The sequence below is a fragment of the Carettochelys insculpta genome, chromosome 10 (genome assembly GCF_033958435.1).
Source record: "Carettochelys insculpta isolate YL-2023 chromosome 10, ASM3395843v1, whole genome shotgun sequence".
Taxonomy (NCBI): domain Eukaryota; kingdom Metazoa; phylum Chordata; order Testudines; family Carettochelyidae; genus Carettochelys; species Carettochelys insculpta.
In genome coordinates, this window is record NC_134146.1 from 863945 (window position 1) to 890051 (window position 26107).

A 26107-nucleotide genomic window follows, 5' to 3' on the forward strand; every position below is an offset into this window, starting at 1 on the left:
TCTATCAGGGATCATCTAGATCATGGTTTCCCAAACTGGGGGGTGTGCCCTCCACGGGTCATGAAGAAATTCGGGGGTGGGGGGAGGGGCATGAGATGACCTAGCCCCCCATCAGTCCCCCCACCCAAAGAAAAAGCTGGCCTTTGCTCCCGGCTCTCAGTCCCTGCCATTTTATGTGGGTGACCTGGCACAGCCGCTATAAAAAGCAGGCAGCCAGCGAAGACCCCCATGGACCTAGCTGCCTCCTGCAAAGGTGAGTGAGCATTGGTTGGAGAGGGGAGGAGGAGAAGAAGGATGGGGTTAGATGGGGGTCTGCGGGTGCCTGGCTTGGGGGGTGGGGGTGCCTGGCTTTGGGATGGGGGAGGGGCTCGGGCAGGCTTGTGGGGCTTGGGCGGCCAGCCCTGGTTGGTGGGTGGGCAGTTGGCCCCAGCAGCGTGGGGCTCAGACAGCTGATGGGTGGGCGGCTGGCCCCAGCAGCGTGGGGCTCAGACAGCTGATGGGTGGGCGGCTGGCCCTGGCAATATTAAGCCCTGGTGGCTGGCAGGAGGCTGGACCCAGCAGCTGGCAGGAAGGCAGGTGGCTGGCACTGGCAGCGTGGGGTTCCGACAGCTCGAATGGGTGCATGTTTAATATGCTGACTCTGGCAGCACAGGGCTTAAGTGCGTGGGTAGCTGGGGCTGAATCAGGCACCTGCAAGAGGACAAGAAAAACTATTTGTACTTATTTTTAATTTTAAATAACTTTTTTATATCAAGTTTGTGTTTATTTTAAATTACGAATTGAATTTTTTGTTAAAAGGAGGGGTTGGATGCTGGTAAAGAAGAGGTGGGAGGGGGACGAGGGTTTGTCAAAAATTAAAAGGGGGAGTGTGATACCAAAAAGTTCGGTTAGAAGGCCTATCCTATCAGGTCCCATCAGAGTGATATTGTCTCTCATAAAGACTATTGCCTAGACTGCCAAGGACGTGTGGCAGACCGCAGCTTCAGCCCAGCACACAGTAAGGAAGAATGAAAGGTGTTACCTGCTCCCCACTGCCAGGAACAAACACCTTTTCACTCAGCCCCTTCCCACCTCCCTGATGCGGCCAACCACTGGGAAAGGTGGGGTTCCAAGAGCCCTTGCCCAAAAACAGAGCTGCAAAGAGACTGGATTTGTATGGTCGGGAAAGTTTATTCGACTGGAGGGCTGCAGCTGTGCATAGGTGATCAGCAAGCCTTAATGAGCAGATACTTGTTCAATATGGCCTCTTCCCTCTAAGTTCAGAGTTCATCCCTCCAGATGCCAAACCCGAATTCATGGTAGTTGTGGAGGAAAACATTAGTATTGTGTGCAGCCTTGCAAGCTGCCTTGGATGGTACCAATGCAGTAACAAGGGTCATGGTGTGAGGGGTTGCCATGAGAAGGGGGTCAAAGTGCAGCAGACTATTCCAGACCTGCCCTTTAAGGGACCAACTTGATTGTCTGAGAAAAATTATAAAAAGCTGCACAGTCTCAAAGACTCCAGAGCCACCGTGGGGTTGCTGGGCCTCCATACCCCAGCAACTCAGCATAGACATTTTAACCCCCCACTCAACCCCTAGGCATTTCCCACAACAGCCTAGGGATCAAGATAAGCAGAGAGGCTGGAGCAGCAGGAGGTGCTCCCATCAGCCCAGCCCAGGGCATTAGAAGCCCTCACGGGGGCCACACCGCTCCCCAGTTTGGATCTAGCATGCCCTTTGTTTTCATTCACCTATCTCCTTTCTACCCTGCCTGGTGCCATGTAACATCAGACCGGTAGGTCATTCGCATGGTGGAGAAGGGATATCCTATCCAGTTCAGTTCTTATCCCCCTTTCAACCCTCCTTCCCTGTCCCTCTTCAGGGACTGCTCTCATGAGAGTCTGCTCAGGCAGGAGATTCAATTGGTCCTTGAGCAGGGTGCAGTAGAGGAGGTTCCCCCACAATTCAGAGGTTCTACTCCTGTTATTTCCTAATTCTGAAATTGAAAAGGTGTCTGAGGCCTATCTTGGACTTCAGAGACCTGAATAAGTTTATTAAAAGGATCAGGTTTCTCGTGGTCTCTCTGGGGCTCATTATCCTGTTGCTGGATACAGGGGACTGGTTTGCCACTGTCCACTCACAGGATGTATATTTTCACATTGCGATCTATCCTCACCACCAGAGGTTCCTAAGATTTGTTGTGAATGAGGAACGCTATCAGTTCAGTCCTCCTGTTCAGCCTGTCGGCAGCTCCGAGGGTGTTTCCCAAGTGCGTGGTTGTGATTGCACCCTTCCTCCAGAGGCACAGTGTCCAGTTGTTCCCATGCCTGGACAGTTGGTTGGTCATAGGAAGCTCACAGGTCCCAGTCCCTCAACACACAAAGTTCATTCACCAAACATTTGACAGTCTTGGCCTCCTGGTAAATAAGACAAAGTCAACGTTCGTCCCTACGCAAAGAATAGAGTTTATGGGGGCTCTCCTGGACTCTGTGCTGGCCAGGGCCTTCCTGCCAGAGAGCAGATTCCAGGCTGTGGCCGGCATCGTAAATGACATGATTGGGTTCCCCACCGCGACACAAAGCTCCTGGGACACATGGCAGTGTGTTCGTTCATGGTGCCACACAGCAGATTTCAGCTATGTCTCCTTCAGTTGCATCTTGCTTCAGTGTACTGCCCTGTGAGGGGCGACAGACAAATTCGTGATGTTGCCACAGCAGGTATTGCAGATTCTGCATTGGCGGATGGGTGCTTGGACCATGTGCCCAGGGGTGCCCTTCAGGCCTTCCCAACCTTCCTTGTCTCAAACTACAAACGCATCATATTTAGGTTGGGGGTGCAATTGGGGGAGCACCAGACTCAGGTTCTGTGGGGCTTCTCAGACTTGGAGCTTCATATCAAGGTGAGAGTGCTCAGGGTGATCACGTTGGCACGCAAGGTGTTTCAGGACAACCTAGGAGGACATTACATGTCAGTGAGTACAGACAACACAACGGCAATATAGCGCATCAATAGATGGGGAGTGCATGCTCCTCTCTCCTGTGTCGCAAGGTCCTTGGGCTCTGAGTTCTGCATTCAGCATGGAATTCTCGTGCCGGCTTATTACTAATACCGTAGCAGACCACCTCAGCAGATCCTTCATGAACCACAAGTGAGCCATTCACCTGTTTGCCTCATACCTCAATGCTAAGTGCCGGATATTTTATTCTTATCGGAACCAGAGCCCGGCATCCCGAGCAGAGGTGTTAGACATATCCTGGACAGTCCTGTTGTTGTGCATGTTCCCTCCAGTTCCTCTCATCCACAGGATCATAGTCAAAATTCGATTGCACCAGGCCTCAGGAATCCTGGTGGCTCCAGCATAGGCCAGGCAGCATTGGTACTTGGTTCCTTTGCACCTGTTGGTGTGCAGCCAATAACGCTCGCATTATGCCCAGACTTGTTGATGCAGGAGGAGAGGTGGCTTCAGGACCACAACCTGCTGTCCCTTCACCTCACAGCACAACTGAGTGCCATTGAACTTTCCTGCTCAGACCCAGTGAGGGAGGTACTTTTAATTAGTAGGAAGTCTTTCACGAGGGCCACTCATTTGGCAAAGTGGAAAAGGTTTGCGGTTTGGGTGTCCCAGAGCAGATTAGCCCACTTGCAGGCTACAATTCCCTTGATTCTGGGTTATTTGTGGTGCCTAAGTCTATTGGGGCTGTCCCTTTCTTCCATTAAAATACACCTGATGGCTATTTCTGCCTTCCATCTTGATCCAGGCCTTTCCTCAGTGTTCTTGGACCCTATGGTCAAGAGATTTCTGAAAGGCTTGGAGAGGGTTTGGTCACGGGTGCAGGACTCCTTTCCCTCCTGGAACCTTAATTTGGTTTTGATGAAGTTCATGGAAGGCCCCAGTTTGAACCCCTTCTTCCTGCTCCCTGCTTTTCCTAAGCTACAGAACAGCCTTTTTTAATGACCATTGCATTGCTTATATTGTATAGTAGCTTGTATTAAGGAATTCTACAAGCTGGCGGGGTTCCCCCTCCTTCAGTAAGGGTTCACTGTACAAGGGCACAAGCTACTTCAAGAGCATTCCTAGCCTAGGTCCCTATTCAGGAAATCTGTAGGGCTGCCATACATATATTTTCAGCCCATTATGTGATTACGCAACACACCAGGGAGGACACTGCAGTGGGCAGGGCTGTACTGCAATCATTCCAGAGTGCCGACCCTTCCTCCTAATGTTGGCTTGCCTTCACCTACATTGGAATGCCCATGAGTAACCCCTGGAGGAAGAAAAGACGAGTTATTTCTGTAACTGGTGTTCTTCAAGATGTGTTGCTTGTGTCTATTCCAAACCCATCTGTCTTTTCCCACTGTCAGAGTAGCCACCAAGAAAGAACTGAGCGGGGGAGGGGTGGGTGGCACCTACATGGGGTGCTATATCAGTGCCATTCCAGGGGAGCTGCACTGACCCGACACTATAGGCTGGGGGAGGAAAAACTTCCAGCAAAACTGGGCGTGCGTGTGTGTGTGTGCACTTACACTGGCATGCACACAAGCAACACACATTGTTGGAAAACTCCAGTTACGGAAATAACTTCATTTCCATTTATTTTATCAGTTTTCTGAGAATAGATCAGTTCTTAGTAAATTGTTCAAAATAGTCAGCCATAGAATTCCATCGGACGTTGCACAAGTAGTAGTTTGGATCCTCCTGCTCTCTTCAGTGAAGCGGAAGCAAGATGGTTGAGACGGGAGTAGTTTGTGATTTCAATAACATTTTTTGTATTCCTAGAGAAGACCAAGTCTTTGGCCAAAAGATTAAATGGTCACTGCAGCTGTATGTTGAGAAGCATTCTTCCATTTACTCTTCTGAGTATCTTCTCTTTGTCATATTTGCAGTGTTGTCTGTGACAAATCTGAGCAACTTGACCATTGAATTCAGTGTTCATTTTGTTACAGCTTTCATGGCCACTTTTAAATATTCCGTTGTGCGGGCATTTCTGAAATGTGCAACCCCATTTTCTCTTGTCTTTCCGGACATGTTACTGGATCATTATGTACATTGCTCCATCCATCAAGGCTTAAACTGAAACATTTTCCCTGAGTATTTCTTGCACACTGTTCAAGTTTCTTCTCATACACTGTATCTAGCAACCGTCCACCAGAGTCTGCTGTACTCCACCTTGTAGAGCATGGTCATAAGGACTCAGCCATGTCAATGAAGTGTTTATTGTTAACAACATGAAAAGGAGAATTTGTGGCATAAATGAACTGAGCAATCTGTTCATCTGTCGTGTCTTGTTGGTGTTAGCTGGTCCTCACTACAAAGCCATCTACGCTTGTGGTTCTGTGGAGGATTGAAATCTTTTCTTGCTACTGATATTTTGAACTATGTTTCATTGCAGCACTGCTGCTAAAAGTACCAATAGCTGACTCTGAAATTGTTCCAGGTACAGTCCAAATCTCTTTATGCTTAAATGGAATCCTAAAACATAAGAACGGCCATACTGGGTCAGACCAAAGGTCCATCCAGCCCAGTATCCTGTCTGACAGTGGCCAATGCCAGTGCCCCAGTGGGAGTGGACCAAACAGGTAATAATCAAGCGATTGCTCCCCTGCTATCCATCTCCAGCTTTTGACAAACAGAGGCTAGGGGATGCCATTCCTTAACCATCCTAGCTAATAGCCGTTAGTGGCCCTAACTTCTATGAATTTATCTAGCTCTTTTTAAATGCTGTTTATAGTCCTAGCCTTCACAGCTTCCTTTGGTAAGGAGTTCTAGAGGTTGACTGTACCCTGTGTGAAGAACTTCCTTTTTGTTTTTAAACAAAAAATTCACCTTATGTGGAAAGTGCCTGAATAAATCCTATGTGTATTTAAATAAACTGTGCGCGAGAGATAAGAATGCAAGTCTATTTCAGCATGAGAATCTTGGTTGCTTAATCATAAGATTAAGATTTTGTTGTGGTTATTTTTAGTGAAAGTCGGAGACAAGTCACAGATTTAAAAAAAAAAAAATCACAGAAGTGCATGATCTGGCTTTGTTAGGGTTTAAAAAAAATGACAAAAGAATACTGATAGAGGGGATTCAGAGCCCAGCCCCTGCTGTGGTTTGAGAGACGGGCTCCCCCAGGTGACCTAGTGCTGTTGTAGAAAATGTCACAGATGTCTTGAAATCATGGAATCCATGATCTTAGTGACATGATCTTACCTTTACTTATGAACATATATAAAGCTGTCACTTCAAGGGAATTAACCAGAATGCATGCAAGCATGTTGATGGATGTTTATGCCCCCCCCTCTTTTAATTGTAGGAAAGTTGAAGATGAGGAAGTGAATAAAGATCAAATTTTGCTGGAAAAAGAAGCTGAAGTAAGGTGTCTTTTCTTATAGACAAGCTCTGTTACGAAGATGCCCACCTTTCTTTCCTTAATTTAATTTCTTTGGATCTAAATATTTCATTGTGGTCTCAGTACAGAATGTTTTCTTAAACAGTTCTAACAAAATAATAGTGTAACAAGAGTATGGAAGTTTTCTCTTAAGAATTGCTTGATTGCTCTGTTAATTTCAAAGATGCTCCCCCCGCCCAAAAAAAAAAAAATCCAATTTGGAGAAGACTGGACATCTCAAGTTTCTGTGAATGGAACCTTTAATCACTTGCCCGTTCATGTTTGTGGTCTGAAAGTAGTTGCCCTCTGCGTGCTATTTTTTCCATTCTTTGTGAAATAAGCTTGGGCTCACTCTAATTCACAGTGACCATCTGGTGAAATCCCTTCTACAAGTTGCATCAGTTTGCACCTTTGGAGCATTCTGAAGGCGCCAGGTTATTGAATGGACAGCTGACAATTGTCTTTTTGCCTTTAGATACAATTCTGCTAAGCCAAGATTACCCCCCTAGCAGGGCAGTAGAGAGATGCTTGTGTTGTAATTACAGAATTTCACATTTATCTTACAGTTGTTGTTCAGTGAGGACCAGTGCTTTGACAAGTGTGAAGTGCTTTACAGGCAAAGGGAGACTGCATACTACCATTAGAGTTTGTTTGTGTGTGCAATCTGATAATCAGTCGGATAACTTCCTTCCATTACTAAACTTCCCCCACCATTTCTAGACGTGAGTTTCTAAAACAACTTGCTCTGCATAACTGCAGAAACCTTTCATTGTGTCCCTTTTGGATCTCCTGCCTTCCATTGGTGCAGTTCCCTCTGGATTGGAGATGTCCTCTTGAAGAGGACTGTAGCTAATGTGGGAGTGGCAAGCTTGTCAATTTATCAAGTAGCTAGGAGAGATTAAGGTTGTAGGGGGTCATTATGCAAACTTCATTTTAAAAATAAATAGCAGAAATTTATTAACTCAGTCATAAGGATGAAAACTTAAATGCACAGAAGCCAGGGCATTTAAAAAAAGCAAAATGCCTAGAGTATTGTTGGCTCCATTACTTTAAATCTACCAACACCAGCATTCGGTAGCCTAAGTAGAACTTAAGGAGACTTGTAACTGGGCCTCCTTTGCTCCTGCTGCATTTTGAAAACCATTCATAAAATCCTGAGGCTCAGCAATCATCAGCATAGTTTATTTACAGCTTGTGCTACCTCCACCTTCATACCATATGCCACTGTGGTTTCAGGTTTAGGCGCTTCTCAGCTTCTGCATCCAGAAGGGAAGAGCTACTACTCTCTTTCCACTTTGTCTTCCTTCCAGTGAGCCAGTATGTAGCCCCAAGCTTATTAGATTGGCCGCTGCTTCCCACTTGCCAGTCGGGTGTAGGTTTCTCTAACCAGCTCCAATTTACCTCCCTTAAATGGCTTAAGAACCAGCACCATATCATAAAACTAACTTATTTGCAGTGTGGTTGGTTCATCTCAATAGTTGTTTCCTGACTTGAGCATTTAAAGACTTAAATGTTTTAGAATTACTGAATTGTGTTTGTAGAACCCAATATAATTTTTCTCTGTTTTAATTTCTTAGTTTCAGTGCCTTTCTGGTACAATAAAAAGAGGAGCCAATACTAAGCCAGCTCCCCACCCACTCCTCCCTCCCCCAGCCAATCCTGTGGCTGGGGCTGCTGAGGTACCAGTATTCAGTACCTGCAAGTACCAACACAAAAAAGCACTGCTTAGTTTTAGTGTACTATAGATTTGTCTGGATGAATAGTTGCATTGCCAGTCTTAGGGTTCCCAACAGCTATGTCTGTGCCCCAGAAGTAGTTTTCTTAATTACTTTGCTGTAGCTGGTATGTTTCAGGTATTGCCTCTCTATGTGAGGACTGAGTGGTGGAGGGGAGTCCTATGGCAGATGGGGGCTTTACTAATGACTTCAGTAATTGTAAAGAGTTTAGTTCAGCTCTCCCACCCCACTGCACACAATCCATTTTAATTTATTATTGTAACTACGAAAATAACACCAACTCAAAACAGAGGAATTAGATGGTTGTGCTGAGACAAACTTGGGAAACTGATGTCATATCTCAAAAGTGCTGCCTATCATCTTGATCAGGAAATTACTTACATGTGATAGTTACATCAGTGTCGGACAAACATTTTAAAAAGTTCATTGCTTTTCTTCACTATCAGAACAGTGTTAGTGAAGACCAAAGTTAGTTTTCCTTGCCACAATGGATTGTTTCCTAGTCAAGGTAGAGCCTCTTGCTTAAAAGAGACAAAGCTAAAGAATTTTTTTTTGTACTATTTGTCTTTTCCAGCTTCGTCGCATGCAAGAGATGATTGCAAGAATGCAGGCTCAGATGCAGCTGCAAATGCAAGGTGGTGAGGGAGACAGTAGTGCAGTTCATGGACACCATGTGTAAATTCTTCGGTAAGACCTTCAAAAAATAATTGCAATAAGAAAAATAAATTGTCCTTAGTAGATGCATCAAGACATAGGAAAACTCACTGTTCTTCATCGAGTGTCCCCATGGGTACTCCACAATAGGTGTCGGGCTCGCCCGGCACCGCAGATCGGAATTCTTCCAGCAGTTTCTCCTGGATTGCGCATGCGCTGGTGCGCGCCGCTCCCTTGCACATCCCCGGCCACGTGTGCGATCCGGTCCCCGCCAGTTCCTTCTCAACCGCCATCAGCTGCAGACGGAATCCGCTCAGGCTATGGGCAGAGTCAGATTAGACAGTGTTTCTACGTGTAAATTGTGTGTGTGTTTTTTTTTTGTTTGTTTGTTTTTTTATAAAAAGAGAGAGAGAGAAGACAAAGAGAATATTAAAAAAAAGGACAGAGAGGAGCGGAGAAGAAGAGTGGACGTGAAGGCCAGTAGGCCACCCGCTGCCCTGCAGGCCGGGGTCCGCGATTCGGGTAAACAGGCACGGATAAGGTGCTAAGTACCCTATTAACAGTAAAAGACTCACCGAGATGGCTTCTTCAGGCTTTAAAAAGTGTGAGTCCTGCCGTGAAGCTATGCCAGCCTCCGATGCGCATAGTGAATGCATCCGATGCCTGGGGGAATCACACGTTACCCAGAAGTGTTCACACTGTGCTAAGCTCACAGCCAGGGCAAGGAAAGACAGAGAATGCGTCTTAAAATGCTCTTGTTTGATAAGGCCCTCCAGCCAGACGTGCCGGAGAGGCAATCAGAAGGGGCCTCTGGGTTCCACAAAAGGAAGGCAGCTTCTCTGATCCCCTCCGTGCAAAAACAGAGGAAGCTCTCCCCAGCTCGATCCCTGCCGGCAGTCTCAGCGAGCGGGACGGGCGGAGCACACAGCCCCCATCTGCATACTCAGGCAAGTGGCACCGTGGCAGTGCACGTGGCAGAGGCTGAGCCTCTGATTACAAAATGGCCGGCACGCGCAGCACCTAGAGCGGCGGCCAGGCCAGCGCAGGAACTGGGGGCACCACCACAGGCAGCACCGACCCCCGCGGCACCAACGGTGCAGGGCCAGCAGGCACAGAGCCTGCAGGCACCAGAGGACATTATCCACATGGCACCGCAGCTGAGCGGGCAGAGTGCGGTGCCGACAGCGGGGCTGAGATCCCCAGCGCGGAAGGGGGCGGTGCCAGCCCCGCAGGGGAGGGGAAAGGCAAGAGCAAAAACCCGGCACCGCAGCCCTCGGGACAGGGCTGCGCTGCTGCTAACAACAAGCTCTCCCCCTGTGCTACACACGCCACCCAGAAGGCCTGGGTCTCCACTGGCCTATCCAGAACCACCTTCTCCGTTCCTCCAACCAATGTCACCTTCACCCTTTCTGGGATTGGATCCGCTGGAGTACTGTCACAAACCAGTGTCACCGCTATCTGTGTCATCGTGGAGGTCTCGCTCTCCCAGACATCAGGGGTACACACCCCGAGAGTGGTCCAGGTCTCCGTCCCCGGACCCGTGCCGCCATGGTCGTTCCTATCATGCTGGACACAGGCACCCCAGGCCTACGCCCAGGGGCAGGTCCCCCCCTGGCCAGCCAATAGCCCCGTGGACATTCCTGGGTGGGGATGGAAACTCAGTTATCTCAAGGGGAGTTAATTTTAGAACCCCGAGACTTTCCTTCGCAATCCTCCAGCGAGCAGGTATACCATCGGCCGCAAGAACCTGAGAGTTCGAGGGAGGTTTACCCTAGTGGTGGTTCCTCATCCTCCCCAGCTGAGGCCATGGCCCCCGGGGATGTCGCTCCCCCGGATGACCTCAGACAGTTTCAGGAGCTGTTTAAAAGGGTGGCTTTCATGCAAGGCATTCAAACAGCAGAAGTGCAGGAGAAACATCACAAACTCCTGAAAAATTTGAGACCCCCGGCTTCATCCAAAATTGCTATCCCGCTGGACGAAGCCACTGTGGAATCAGCCTCTATCATATGGCAGACTCTGGCCTCTGTTCCGCCTGTGAACAAAAGAGCGGATAAGAAGCACTTCGTCCTGGCAAAGGGCATGGAGTTCCTCTTCAGTCACCCACAACCAAACTCACTGGTGGTCGAATCGTCCCACCAGAGGTCAAAGACTTCTCAGTACAAATCAGGGGGATCGGACAAAGATGCCAAGAAGCTAGAGCTGTTTGGCAGGAAGGTATATTCCTCTTCCACCCTGCTATTGAGAGTGGCAAATTATGCGGCACACCTAGCAAACCATAACTTCGATAATTACTCCAGGCTTACTTCTCTCATGGATTCACTTCCGGAAGATAAGAAGCCGGTGTTAAAGGCAATTGTGCAAGAGGGCTACGCAGCTTCGAGGATGGGAGTCCAGATCGCCCTGGATGTGGCAGATACGGCAGCATGCTTAACGGCTACAGCAGTGGTTATGCGTAGAGAATCCTGACTCCAGACATCGGGCATCCCGAGGGATCTACAGGCGAAGATCGTGGATCTTCCCTTTGACACACAAAAGTTGTTTGCAGACTCAACCGACTCGGTCCTCCACTCCAGTAAGGACTCGAGAGCTACACTTAGAACCCTGGGTATTTATACCCCTCCATATAGGAAGAAAAAAATATTACCCTCAGCAAAGACGCTACCCATACCAACCACAGCGGGCGCAGTATCACCGGGGCTACGACTAAGGGCAACATCAACAGCAGCAACAGTACAGAACTCCCAGGCGACATTCCCAACAAAGCCGTACACCCTCAGGACAGGCCCAAAGGCAACAAGTTTGACAGGCATGTCGAGGGCTGCACTATCACTACCATCACGCAATCCCACTCTCATCTCATGTTCCATCATCGCCTCAGACCGTTTCACTCCCAATGGCAAAAGATCACCGCAGACAAATGGGTACTGGAGATCATAGCCACGGGTTACGCAATCCCCTTCCAGTCGCCCCCACCCACGAAGCCTCCCTCCAGGCCCCACCTCCGGGACGCTGCCCACGAGGCGAGGCTCAAACAGGAGGTGGACCACCTATGTTCATAGGGGCAGTGGAACGAGTGCCGGAACAATACCGGGGAAAGGGTTTTATTCACGCTACTTCCTCACAGAGGAGAAAACAGGAGGCTGGAGGCCCATCTTAGATCTTCGGGGCCTCAACCGCTACTTGCGCAAGCAACGGTTTCAGATTATTACAGTTGCCTCCATACTCACGGCACTGGACGATGGAGATTGGTTTGCAGCCCTCGACTTACAAGATGCTTACTTTCATATAACAATCCACCCGGCACACAGGCGCTTCCTCTGCTTCATGGTCGGCAAGGAACACTTCCAGTACAGGGTTCTTCCGTTAGGCCTCTCCTCGGCCCCCAGAGTCTTTACCAAAACCTTGGCAGTGGTGTCAGCCTACGTGCACAGACAGGGGGTATTCATATTTCCATACCTGGACGACTGCCTACTGAATGGAGCCTCGAAGGCAGAGGTCCTACGCATGATACGTGTCACAGCTGACACGTTTTCTTCACTGGGCCTAGTCATCAACCTCGCGAAGTCAAAGACCGACCCCACATAGGACATAGAGTTCATAGGGGCACGCATAAACTCTATCACAGCAAGGGTGTATCTACCCGACGCCCGCTTTTGCGCCATCAGTACGCTGGTGCAAGTCATTACATACAGCCCCATAGTGCCGGTCTTAACGTGCTTACAGCTGCTGGGCCATATGGTGGCAGCAACATTTGTGGTACAGAATGCCAGGTTGCACATGTGAAGCCTGCAGTATTGGCTGGCGAGCGTCTACAAGCTGGCATCCCACACTGTTCACAGGGTAGTGTCGCCCACAACAGAGGTGCGCAGATCCCTGGCGTGGTGGGTAAACCCCAAGAACTTGCTAGCAGGGGTGCCCTTTCGCCAACCACAAATTTCTATTTTTCTTACTACCGACGCCTCCCACATAGGATGGGGAGCGCACATCGGCGACAAGGTGACGCAAGGGCTATGGTCCCCTGCGGAACAGTCACTGCACATAAACATACTGGAGCTCAGAGCAGTGTTCAACACCTGCAAGCATTTCCGAGACCACATATGTGGCAAAGTAGTCGGGATCAATACAGACAATACCTCCGCTATATTTTACATAAATCGACAAGGAGGAGCCCGATCCCATGCCCTATGTGCGGAAGCAGTCCGACTGTGGAACTGGTGCATCGCCAACAACGTTACGTTGAAAGCCTCGTACTTGCCAGGCGCTCACAACGTGAAAGCAGATCAGCTAAGCAGGCGCTTCACACTCATGCACGAATGGCAGATCCGCGCTGATCTGCTACGACCGATCTTTCATACATGGGGGTTTCCCCAGATAGATCTGTTTGCCACACAGCACAACAAGAAGTGTCCCCAGTACTGCTCCAGGGCAGGAGTGGGTTGGGGGTCCCTGGGGGACACATTCATGATTCCATGGAAGGGCCCCCTACTTTACGCATTCCCCCCCCACAGCGCTTATCCACAAGGTCTTGCAGAAAGCCAGAAGGGAGAGAGCTCGCATGATGCTAGTAGTCCCAACGTGGGATTGGCAGCAATGGTTTCCCTTGCTTCTGCGCATGTCGGACCACCCACCGCTCCCCCTACCGGTGGCGCCGGACCTACTCACTCAGGCCCAGGGGTCCATAGTGCACCCGAACCCTCAGAGCCTGCGCCTACAAGCATGGCTAATCTATGGCTCAGCTCCTTAGAAAGTACATGCACGGAGGGAGTACAACAAGTCCTGGAAAGTAGCCAAAGGACCTCCACCGGGAAGACTTATAAGCAGAAATGGACTCGATTCACAGCCTGGTGTTCCGCCAAGCAGTTAGCTCCCCTTGACGTTCCTATACCAGTAATACTGGAATACTTATTGGACCTCAAGAGGGGCGGACTTTCCTTATCCTCGCTAAAAGTCCACCTCACCGCTATATCAGCCTTTCGGCATACAGAGGAGGGGCCCACGGTATTTGCCCATCCTGTCGTTACCAGGTTCTTGAAGGGGTTGGTAAACCTGTACCCCCCTCGGAAACCGCCTCCGCCATCGTGGAACCTGGACCTGGTGCTCAGCATGCTCACGGGTCCACCTTTTGAACCATTAGCCACGGTTCCCCTACGTCTCCTTACAATGAAAACAACCTTCCTCCTTGCAATTACGTCGGCTCGCAGGGTCAGTGAGCTTGCAGCAGTTATGGCAACGCCGCCCTGCACAGTATCCTCAAAGGAGGCGGTAACCTTACGGCTGCACCCAGCCTTTGTTCCAAAAGTTTCTTCAGAATTCCATCTTAACGAACCAATAGTTTTACCCTCGTTTTACCTGAAGACTCACAGCTCCAGCAAGGAGGCACGCGTGCATCTCCTGGATGTGAGAAGGGCGTTGGCCTTCTGCATAGACAGAACTAAGTCCTTCCGGAAAATGGACAGGCTTCTAGTCTCCCTCGCTCCTAGGTCAAAAGGAGGAGGTCTCTCTTCACAAAGAATCTCAAAGCACATTGTGTCCTGTATAAAAATGTGCTGCGAGCTTTGAAAGACTCCTTTGCTGGCCCCGCCTAGGGCTCACTCCACCAGGGCGGTGGCGGTGTCAACAGCCTTCTTTAAGGGCATTGCGTTGAAGGACATCTGTAGAGCGGCGACCTGGTCATCCTTTGACACCTTCACCAAGCATTATGCCCTACATCAGGTATTCCAAGAGGATACCCGCCTTTCGACAGCAGCCCTTTCGGGGGCAAGCTGCACATAAACCGATTACCCACCTCCTTTCTTGGGTTACTGCTGGGTAGTCACCTATTGTGGAGCACCCACGGGGACACTCGATGAAGAAAGGGAAGTTACTCACCGTAGTAACGATGGTTCTTCGAGATGTGTCCCCGTGGGTGCTCCACCACCTGCCCGTCCTCCCCGCTTCGGATCTCTGTCTAGTGTCTTTCAGGAGTATCTGAGGCGGTTGGTCAGGGAACTGGCGGGGACCGGATCGCGCATGTGGCTGGGGACGTTCAAGGGAGCGGCGCACGCCGGCACATGCCCAATCCAGGAGAAACTGCTGGAAGAATTCCGATCTGCGGCGCCGGGCGAGCCAGATACCTATTCTGGAGCACCCATGGGGACACATCTCAAAGAACCATCGTTACTACGGTGAGTAACTTCCCTATTTAAGACACTGAGTCCAATTCATGTTACATTTTTAAATATTCACATGGGTATTTTTAAAGTGACGTAAATCAATACCTTGAAGACAGAATAACTATACTTACTTGAACTTTGATGCAGCAAATGAAAGAGAGATTGTGAAAACTTGATTACATTTTTCCAATGTAACTTTGAATTTCCAGGAAAGTAGAGAAGTGTATTTAGTTCTTGATTTCTGTTGTTTGAACTTTTGTCTTGAGAATGCTGTCATGTTACTGTTTTAATAGTAGAGTTAGCTTCCATCTGACAAACAGTCCTGATAGTGTTAAGACAATTAAAGAATGGTGACCTGAATTTAAAGATTTGCTAGTAGGTATTTTAAATAGCTTTTTGTAAAATGACAGATTGTGTACCATCCAAGTCCATTCTTCTGCTTTCTTAGGACAAAGGAAGAATTTCCATGAAGAAATTATTTCTTCATGCAGTGCTTTGATTTACTGGTGTTGAAGATGACTACATGCTGCCCTGCGGTTAACATAACCAAATGATTTTATTAGCTTCAGTAAATTCATTTTATGTCTATGCACAGCCAGGAGACAGTACGCTATCCTGTGATTTGGACTTTGCCATGGTGATCTGTCCATGTATGATTTCTAGACTAGGTTAATGTAATACACATCTCCTCCTCTGTGAGTCTGTAGACCATGGAAATCCTTGGCCAGTCTGTTTACCCCCTCATCTTTCTGTCAAGTGTAAATTTTTTTCCTCATTATTGGCATTATGTAAAACTTTCCTCCGTCTTCTCTTTGGTCAGATACCACAACTCTGTCCTTCCAAGAGATGCTTGGGTGGTCTGTCTTTTGCCATCCTAATTGTATGTCCTGCCCCTTGGGAGTTATTAGGATTTCATTATATTTACTGGAGCTGCTTCTCCATAGACCATCTGAAGTTCCTTATTAGATCTGTTCCACAGTCCTCCCTCACTGTCTCGACCCAATATTTTTGAAGGGATTTATTAGCTATCTTTATTCCTTCTTAATGAGATCTTGTGCATCTCACACAAGATTTTTTATTGGTCTCATATCCTCTTTTGTACCTTCTGTCTAAGATAGGCCAGGTCATCAGTGTATCTAGAATGCTGTTCAGGCCATTTAAATTAATGGCCATTCTGAGAATTGCACAATGACAGCACCACTATATCAACAGTCACATTAGATAGATATGGATAGCACATCTCTTCACCTGAGTGTAGTGATGTTCTCAAATGGGGAAGAGATTTTGTTTGCTTTTTACAGTCTGCTTTTTGATTGCTGATACAATTGTATCGGCAAATAATTTGTCCTGCATTCCAAGTTAATTTAATTGCAGCATATGTAATATAAACATTTAAAATAAAAATATGTATAATGAAGAAGAAAAAAATTTAAAAATTATTTATTTAGAGTCTATCGATAAACTGTTCTGGTCAGATTTCAGTCTTTTCTTGAATTATTGCTGAACATGTGCCTACATTTTAAAAACCCCAGTTAGTCCCAATACAGCAACCGCTTTCACAAACATTACAAGATGCAGAGTACAATTGCCCTGGAATGGAACCTTCATTGCATTCAATATAGTAGTAGTAGCAGTAGGCATCCTTCAGTCTGCATAGACTATGTATCACGCCCTTTAAAGTTTCAATTGAGGACTTCATTTACAGCATCTATTGTGACTATGAAGACCCACACGAGAGTGACAGTCCTTGCAGCATCTCTTGCAGATGTAGTGGGTGTCTGGCAAGTCCTTATTGTGCTTTCTGTGCGCTCGCTTCTCCTCTGCTAGCTGTCTGATCCTCATCTCGCCCTTCTGAAGGCCCTTGTGTAACCCCTGCCTCCATCTTCTGCGTTCGTCTGCTAGTTCTTCCCAGTTGTCCAGCTCGATGTCTACCTCTCTGAGGTCTCTCTTGCAGACATCTTTGTAACACAACTGGGGGCGTCCGGGAGGTCTTTTCCCAGAGGCTAGCTCACCGTACAGGATGTCTTTTGGAATCCTTCCATCGTTCATCCTGTGGACGTGGCCAAGCCAGCGGAGTCGACGCTGCCTGAGGAGGGTGTGCATGGTTGGGATTCCAGCTTGCTCGAGGACGGCGGTGTTGGTCACTCTGTCCTTCCACGATATTCCAAGGATGCGCCTGAGGCAGCGCAAGTGGAAGACGTTCAGCCTCTTTTCCTGGCGGGCATACCGGGTCCAAGTCTCGCTGCCATAAAGGAGGGTGCTGAGGATGCAGGCTCTGTAGACTTGCATTTTGGTGTGAGTGTACAGCTTGTTGTTGTTCCACACTCTCTTGCTGAGTCTGGACACAGTTGTGGCCGCTTTTCCGATCCTCCTATTTAGCTCAGTGTCCAACGACAGGGTGTCAGTGATGGTGGACCCGAGGTAAAGGAACTCGTGGACAACCTCTAACGTATGGTTGTCAATGCTGATTGATGGGGATTCAGCAACATCCTGACCGAGTACATTCGTCTTCTTTAGACTGATGGTAAGCCCAAAGTCCTTGCATGCTTTGGAGAACCGATCCAGCAGTTTTTGAAGCTGGTCTTCTGTATGAGACACTACAGCAGCATCGTCTGCGAACAGCATGTCTCTGAGGACTTCTCGCACCTTAGTCTTAGCTTTCAACCTTGCAAGGTTAAACAGTTTCCCATCAGATCTTGTGTGCAGCAAAATGCCCTCTGTTGAAGATCCAAAGGCATGCTTCAGGAGGAGTGCGAAGAAGATCCCAAACAATGTCGGAGCAAGCACGCATCCTTGTTTGACGCCGCTCCTGATTCTGAAAGCATCCGATAATGCGCCGTCATATTGGATGGTTTCTCTCATGTCTTCGTGGAATGACTGGATCATCTTGAGTAACCGTGGAGGACAGCCTATCTTGTGGAGCAGTTTGAACAGACCATCCCTGCTGACCAAGTCAAAAGCCTTGGTCAAGTCGATGAAGGCTATGTAGAGTGGCTTTCTCTGCTCCCTGCACTTCTCCTGCATTCAATATATAACCCTGCCAACCTAAAGTCCCTTTCAGTTCCTTCTTACCATCTGTGATAGCATTGGAAAAGTGTCTGCTTGCTATCCAAAGTTATCTAGTTCTTGATCATTCATTCTGTAAATCTGTAGTTAATGGTGGTAATAGCAGGCAGGGTAGCCCACACCCTTTGCTCTGTTGTCTGAGAGGAGTGCCTGAAGAGGAGGTAGCTGCTACTGCCTTTTATGGTGATGAGGATAAGAAGGCTGCTGGTGGCATTGGGTCCCAAGCATCAGGGCATGCCAGAAGTCTTTAAGTTTTGTGGTCTTTGCAAGAAGAGTATGCCAAGTCACGTGTGAGGTGTTTGAGGAAGGAACCCCAGTCAGACGGCCACAAAATCTGCAGGTCTTTCAAGTCCAGGAAGAGGAAAGTGTGTGAATTCAGTTTGAAACATGTACTAATGGAAGCCATGCTTCAACCTTCTGCTCCAGGACAGACTTGCTATGTAGTGTCCTCATGTTGGTATGAGAAATTATGCTGAGAAAAGACTGTGCAACTGGAGATTCTTGGCACTGAAGCTGATCAGCACCCAGGCACCATTCTACATAACCAGTACCGTGGAAGCAGTCACACAGTACATAGAGGGCACTCTCCTCGCTCGGCACAACTCAGACTGGGCAGTGTCTTCTTCAGCTCTGCCTAGGGAGGACCCCACCCCTGCACAGGAGTGGGGTCAAACAAAAGACAACCCAGTGCCACCAGCAGCCTTCTCATCCTTATCACTATGAAAGGCAGTAGTGGCCACCTCCACTTTGGGCACTCTTGTAGACAACAGAGCCTGCCAGGATCATCTTTGCCAGGTGGCCCACAATGTGAGCCTGGCTGAAAAGGTGTTGGAAACTGAAGATCTGATCAGAGGATTCCTATCATAAAAACTATCCAAAATCCCAACAATACATCGTGGCAAACCCCAGCCTTAGTCCCTGGTGCTGTTTTGTTATGAATTCCTTTTTTCCCTACCTCTAGCTGTGCTCTCTGGTGGTCTTCACTGTTAATGAAAAGAAGAGATAAGGACAGCAAGCTCCACCGCCAGAGGCTAAGGATGCATAGACTAATTTGGGAGGAAGACTTATGCAGCGTGTGGCCTTCTGCTGTGGGTAGCCAATCAGCAGGCTATCCTCAACTCCTAGGTTGTCATCTTCAAAATTGTCTGAGACTCTAGATAGGAGTTCTCCACCTTGGTACATGAGGGAAAGGCTGTGACCTAGAACATCACTGCTGGCCTCCCTTGACTTGGATGACTCAGTGGTATGGACTGTCTCCTCAGGGGTAGTCATGAGATGCTTAGCATGACCCCAGGCATCAGACCTTCTTCCTGAGGTTCACACAGCAGTGTTATTTCAGAATAACTTATTTTGAAATAGCGCATATCAAAATAGCAGTCAGCTACCTCAAAATAATGCTGCTGTGCAGATATAGCCCCCTATTTTGAAATAGCCACTCTTCCCTGTCTGTACAGCCCCTATTCTGAAATACGTTTCAGAGTAGACGCTATTCCTTGCACAGCGAGGTTTACCAAATTCGAATAAGATGACCACTATTTCAAAATTACTTCTAAATAGTGATTGCGTTGTGTAAATGCTCACAAACTTATTTCAGAATAGCGGCCACTATTCCGAAATAACTTGTCTATGTAGACACACCCAATAAGACCTCCACTTTTGAGGAGACAGGTCTGTCCCTACCTGGACAACTGGCTGTTTTAGTGGTGCTCAAAGGAGCAGGTGGTGGCCCAGATTCACCTGGTTATAGGGAGATTCCATTCACTGGGACTCCTCAAAATGAACAAATCTATGGTAATACCCATGAAAAGGATAGAGTTCATTGGGGTCATTCTAGATTTGGTACAGGCAAGGGCTGTTCTGCCAGAATCCGTGTTTCATTCCATGGCAGAAATCATTCAGACTCTCATGGCGTGGAAAGCTACGTGGTTAATTCTTCAGAGCTCCAGTACAGCAGCCCCTCTAAAGCTCCTTTCATAATCTGGCCCTGAGTGTGGCATGAGCCAACATTTAAGGACGTGTGAGAGAACAGGGTTGGTGTGTCTTGCAAAGTGCTTTCTCCTGAAGTTGATGGAAGTAAGCTTAGACTTGATATAGACTGCACCTTCTTAGACCCACACATGGAATAGCAATGAGAATCTTTGTTCGCACAGACTGACACACACCACAATTCTGTTCCTAAAATACAAGGAAAAGTTACAAAACAGCTGATTAACTGTCTCTATTTCTGCCTTTGGTTTTTTTTGTCTTTTTGCAGATGACTTCATTTGCAGACAGAGGAAACATTGAAGTATTGGAATGTAATGGTGTCTCTTGCTGGGAAGGATGTAACTTGGAAGACACAACTGTGTTGTGCAAATGCATGGTAATTTTTGTAACGTACTTTGTAACAAATTGTACTCAGTCAATATTTTATACATTATATAAAGAATGTGATTGGCTTTAGTTGAGTATTTTGAGTTCATTTTTTGTAACCCATTGTGTTAGGAATGCAAAATGGATGATACCGATCTTTTCTTAACCTGATTTAGCAGTAGTCTGTTTATGACTCACTAGCACCATTAGTGATACTAATTACACCTAGAAGTGTGTGACTGTTGCTATAAGTTGTCCATTGGTGTGATACCTGACTAATTAGGGAGTCTGATCCCAAGTTATTCTGTTTCCTAATTCTTACTTTAACTCTGTGCCTGTGAGACTCTTGGCCATTCCTCTCTTGCCTTGGCATCACAAGTGTTGGATTACAAAATGGATTATGATTGCTCTCCTCTAGGATAGAGGAGACGAGAGCTCCTTTCTGAAGTGGGCATTGGAGTTCAGCAAATGTTTATCACCTTTACATTTGGCCTTGAGGGAAATACCTTCTGGATTCCGTTTAACTGAAATTCTCCACTTACTTTCTGTATGGCACTGCAAAGCAATGTTGTGTTCCACTGGTGCTTCTGCAGCAAGAGTAAACAGAATAATGCTGATGTCAGAATACAAAAGGGGGCAAAAAAAATCTGCCTTAGTTTCAAATGCTTTGTAAAACATAATTTTCCTAATATAATAAGGGGCAAGAACTTCCAAGCTGCTTTGATGGTATTGCAATCAATTGTAATTAAAATAAGAATTGTAGAACAGCTTCTCCTTTTTATAAATGGAAATCTAGTGCAAGAATATAAAGGGATTCATGCTTACTGGGTCAATAGAAATTGTATATTAAAGTCTGTCAGTGAAAAAGCTGGTTATGTTGTTTTTGCTGGAGGCCTGAGATGCCAGAAGCTGGCTTTCCCTTTAACCTACAGTCTCTTGTGTTAGATATTAAGGTGGTGGTAAGGGCTCCTTTTTGCCTGAGTTAGGCTTGCAGAACACCTTACCTCCTGGTTGTTGTTTTGCGCATGACTGTTTATGATACAGCCATTACTCACAGGCCCAGTTGCTGACATAGTGATGCTATTTGCTGAATGAGAGAGCCTTCCAGCCACTTTACTTAAATTTTTCAATATATGTGCAGACTGGTTTACTGAAAAAGTGACCATAAATAGACCAGAAATAATACAGTCTTCCAAAGGTATTAGAATGAACCCTTTAAAATACCTGACAACCCTTTTTCTAGCCCCAGTGTTTTTGTTCAAGTGGTGTGGCTAAGCACCTCTGTGCATACTTCTAGGGTTTTCAAATGGTATCAACTGCAATACAGTTCTTACTGTCATGTTACATAGGTTGAAAATAGCAAGTTTTGAAAGTGCTGTCATTTTGTCAGGGGAAAAACTATTGCATAAAGATATTTCCATGTCTTTCATCTGAGGTCAGTACTGTGATCTAAACTTCAGTATTATTTATAGCCAGTATTAGGAAAAAACTGTGAAAGCTTTTTTATATGGATACGCACAAGTGACAGGCACATATTTAACTCCATTGTATGTCTTTAGGTGAGAGACCACTCATTCCTGAAGTCCTTTATCCCAACTTCTTTTGGAATAATGACTGTTTAGCACAGATTGCATAGGTTGAGCTGTAATGGTGGAATTGTCGTGAGAGAGATCTTGGGATGTGTCGGGTAATATGTATTCATTAAAAAGCTAACTTTTTTCCAATAGAGCATTATGGTTAGTTACCAAGTAAGTTGTTTAAATTACTGATTCTAGTGAAGAAATGTTTGCTTTTTTTCAACTAAAGTGTAAATTCTTGGGATTCTTAATGGATGGCATTTATATGATTGCTAATTGCTTCCCTGCATAGTCTCTTAGGGGGAGCTGGGAGAGTCCTGTGTGCCTGAAGGCTCTGAGGATTTCTTCTCTTCTGCACTTGGCTTTTGACATTCCTGAGTGCAGTTGCCGTTCCTTTATACAACGATGTGATGGGAAACCTCACAAATGAGCCATTCTTTCTCAGACCTCTTCCTCCTGCAGCTAACCCAGGCTGAAGAGAGTGTGCCTTTTGAGTCAAAAGCAAATGTCCTACTGTGGAGTCGAGCACTGTTGCTGGCCACAATATTTTTATTTTCTTTAGCAGAAGTATTTGTTACAAATGTCTTAGGGGTCAGTACCACTACACTTGTGGTACTTTATATTTGAAAAGGGCTATTTCTTTATATACCAACATTTTAAATTGCTGTATTTTGATACTGTATTGTCATTAGCCAAGACTATATTAATAAAAATATCAAAATGTACACTGTTTCTTTAACAAATTCCTTGTATAGTCTGAGGGATCATTGAATAGCATAACTGTAGTTTTCTAATTTATACATCCTACTCCTTTGTTGGACTGATGTAAGTGTAGTGGAAGTGCACACAAGTACAGGAATTAAATAAAACCAGCTAAGCCCTGCATCTGTTTATACAGTACACTTTTTTGCAGGTAGTTCTGAATTTCCAGAACTACGTGCATTATGTGATGCTCTTGTTCTTCCCAGCAAAATCTTCCATCTCCTCATGGCCCCTATTGATACAGACTGCAGAAGCCTACTTGCATTCAGGGAGAGTGAGCTAGGGCAGGGTGTCCTGGAACTGTTGACTCTGACCTAAGAATATTTATTATTTTGGGACACAGCTTCTGATGGACTTCTCTCTTCATGCAGTAATTGTGCAGACCAAAATCATTACAGCAAACAACTCGATTGAAAAGATACTGAGTTAGCGTCAGAGCATTTCATGTGAGGTAGCTCTGGTTTTTGGACTTGAAGCACATTTTCCCTCAGAGGTTGGTCTGACAGAGCCCAAATTCCCCAAAAACAGAAATTGTGGAATGGGGCTCACAAGGTATGGCAGGTTCTCTGTATGGAAATCTAATTGCCCCAGTAGAGCTGTTGTGCCAGTATTTGATATCTGCTCTGGCACAGCATCACTGTAAGTTGAGGCATGAGGAAGGGGGGGGACAGGAGACAACGCAGTGGTTGTTAGCCTTGCTCAGAGCAAGTCCAGTCCAGTTGTGATTCATAACTTTGGGTGTGGATGTGTAATGTGACGGGCATGCTGGGACATACATACTTGGCACGCCAAATTCTTCCATGGAGACAGTTTCTCAGCTGAGCTATGTTGCTTGAAGCATGACCAACAAGTTTACTTCCTCCCATGTGAAAGTGATTGCTGTACATTTAGCAAGTCAAGAGAGGTGTTGCCTGTTTTCCAAATAAGAGAACACTGTGTCTTCCCACAACTTCCTGTAGGCTACAACAAAGGTGGTCCTGCAGACAATTCATGTTGACATCCTGCTCAGCTTTAACGAAGAGGTTCCTTAAGCCAGGAAGTATTGGGCTTTAATTGTTGTGGGAAAGATTGACACCCCCCACACACACACACAGCAGGCAAGGAACGTGGGGAGTTGAATCCTCAGGCTAGCCCCAGAGTTGTCTGGAACTCGATATAAATAGCTTCATAGAAGAGACAACCGACATGTTTATGCTAAAGGAGACCCTGCAGCCTCTGTCCTACCCTGAGATGCCTAGCTCTGTGCACATCAGCTGCAATGACGCAACACAGGAATGTAGGCTGAAGTATGGCCACATCCTAATAAAACCCAAACTATCAGATACAAATTTCTTAGCCACAGTGGTCACATGGAGAAAATCAATAATGAAAAGAAAAGAGCTCAGAAAGTATTTGACATGATCAGCAAATTGCAGTTTCTCTTGCTTCACCCTTTGCTGAAAAACCTGCTAGTTACCTAATTTTATAAGCTATGGCCAAAAACTCCTGGGAAAACTCTCACATCTATATGAGCCAGCAACCCCAATCTTTCACAGTGAGCTAATCTCAGTATCTGAGGAATGAGTGAGTAGACACACCCTGAGAGCTAATGCCAAACACCCACGAAAACTTAGAATGGGATTATTCCTTGCTGTCTGTGCTTTTATGAAAAGACACTTTGGGAAGTGCAGGCTGTAAAAGAATTGTGTCCAGTACATATCACTGTTGCTGATCAGAATTAGGCTCTCCTCTGTTCAATTCAATGTTGCCATTTTTAAGACATGCAACAAGTTACATGTGATCAAGCTTGTATTGTGATCAAAATCTAGCCTTAGGGGTTAGGTGCTGTACATCAGCGTTACAGAGCGCTGAATTTGGTTTGCTGAGTATTACTCAGTTTGGTAAGTCTTAAATTAGATGTAAACTGGTGTTTAAAAAAAAAAAAAAAAACACAGCCACTACTTTACCTGCTTCTGACTATAAAACCTGTACAGCAAAACTTTGATAAGACTAACTCTATTAAGGTACAATTTATTTCCTTGATTTACATGTCTGAAAGAAATTGTGGTCACCAGGCCAAATAATTAGAATCATTCCTCTGGAATCTAACAGTTTAAATTCTCGTTTTTAAAACCATCTTGCATACAGTGGATAACTGATTCTGTCTCTTTTTCTCAAGTTCTTTTGGCATATTGCATGTTATGGCAGAGTCCTGATGTATTTGTGTATGCTTGTCATGTACAATGACAATAGCAGTCAGAGAAAAATTACATAATCCTACTACCCAATCCAAAGTAACTAATACATACAAGTAGAGAAGCTCAAAATGTTGAAAAAGGGTAACTGATAAATGTTTTGAAAAATTAATTTTCGCCATCTATAAGTACAAATGTTCTTTACATGTTCAAAGCGCCATGCAACCTCCCATATGTCTTAGTTTTCCTCTGAAGATAGGAAACAAGCAGTTTTGTCAGAATCAGGCTTAAAATTCAGGACTTCTTGACTGTCATGGGGCAGACTGGCTGCCCCACTACCCAGAGGGAGAGGAACCTGTCTGGGAGCTGTTTTAGACTGAGCTTGACCCCTCCCAGTCACGTGACCAGAAGTCAGGCAGTGGGGCCAGGACTAGAAAAGCCCAGCCTGAGAACTCAGTCTGTGCTGAGCCTCCAGAGGATAGCTCTGTGCTCTCTGCTTGGGGGGCTGAGGCCCTGATGAGTGAGGCTGAGGTCTGAATTGGACCACCAGGGCCCCTGCTGGTCCTGGAACCTGCCTCACACAGAAGACCAGCCAGACCCAGAGGACCAACCTCAGTACTGACTTCAGCCTGCACCCTGAGCCAGCCTGGCCATTAGAACCTATAGGCCATGCAGGCCAGACCTGGAACTCCGTGAGCCCTGAGGGACCAACTGGACACCCAGGTATGTGCTGGGGGCGGGGGGAGAACCGGGAGCAGCCCATGGGGTAAGAGAGGACTGTTGAAGGTCTGTGGGTCAGCATGTTGCGGTGTGGATTCTCTGCTGACCCTTGCAGCTTACCGTGCTGCTGTGTACCAGGGTCCCTGGCCGAGGATGCAGTGAAGTGGGTGGGCCTGTGTCCCCGCCACCCACCTGCTGGGTGGCAGGATCCTTTCCTTCCAGCCAGCACAGGTGAAGTGTCTGTGCCCCTCGTGAACTGGGTTGGTTGCCCTGCCCTGCCCTGCCCTGAGCTACGGCTGGGACTCTCTCTTGAGCAAGGAGACAACTAGCTGTTTGCTGCCCCACCCTGCAACAGGGCCTGGGCCTTTTGTGAACTGTGTGTTTGCTGCCCTGCCCTGCAACAGGGCCTGGGACCTCCTGAGACTGGGTGTTTTCCTTCCCCACCCTGAGCTAGGGCCCTGGTGCATGTGGAAAGTGTGTGCTGCCCTGACCTGAGCTAATTTTGCCAGTGTCTGCCTGAAGCAAGGCCAGGCTTTTGAACTGTTGCCTCTCACCCACC

The 26107-nt window shown here is 46.8% G+C and overlaps 1 protein-coding gene across 8 annotated transcripts in view; it reads left to right on the top strand.

Annotated features, from left to right (window-relative positions):
* The window catches only part of SEPTIN2 (septin 2), a 50486-nt gene extending 27727 nt beyond the window's left edge, over nt 1-22759 (top strand). For 6 of the 8 annotated variants that reach the window (XM_075003845.1, XM_075003846.1, XM_075003849.1 and 3 more), the window contains 3 exons: nt 6281-6338; nt 8666-8778; nt 20218-22758. In XM_075003845.1, the coding sequence (XP_074859946.1) occupies nt 6281-6338; nt 8666-8770 (163 nt within the window). In that variant the 3' untranslated portion in view covers nt 8771-8778; nt 20218-22758. Of the gene's footprint in view, nt 1-6280; nt 6339-8665; nt 8779-20217 lie in introns of all 8 variants that reach the window. The other 2 variants (XM_075003848.1, XM_075003843.1) reach the window with 2 other exon arrangements.
* Nucleotides 22760-26107: the final 3348 nt, after the last annotated feature.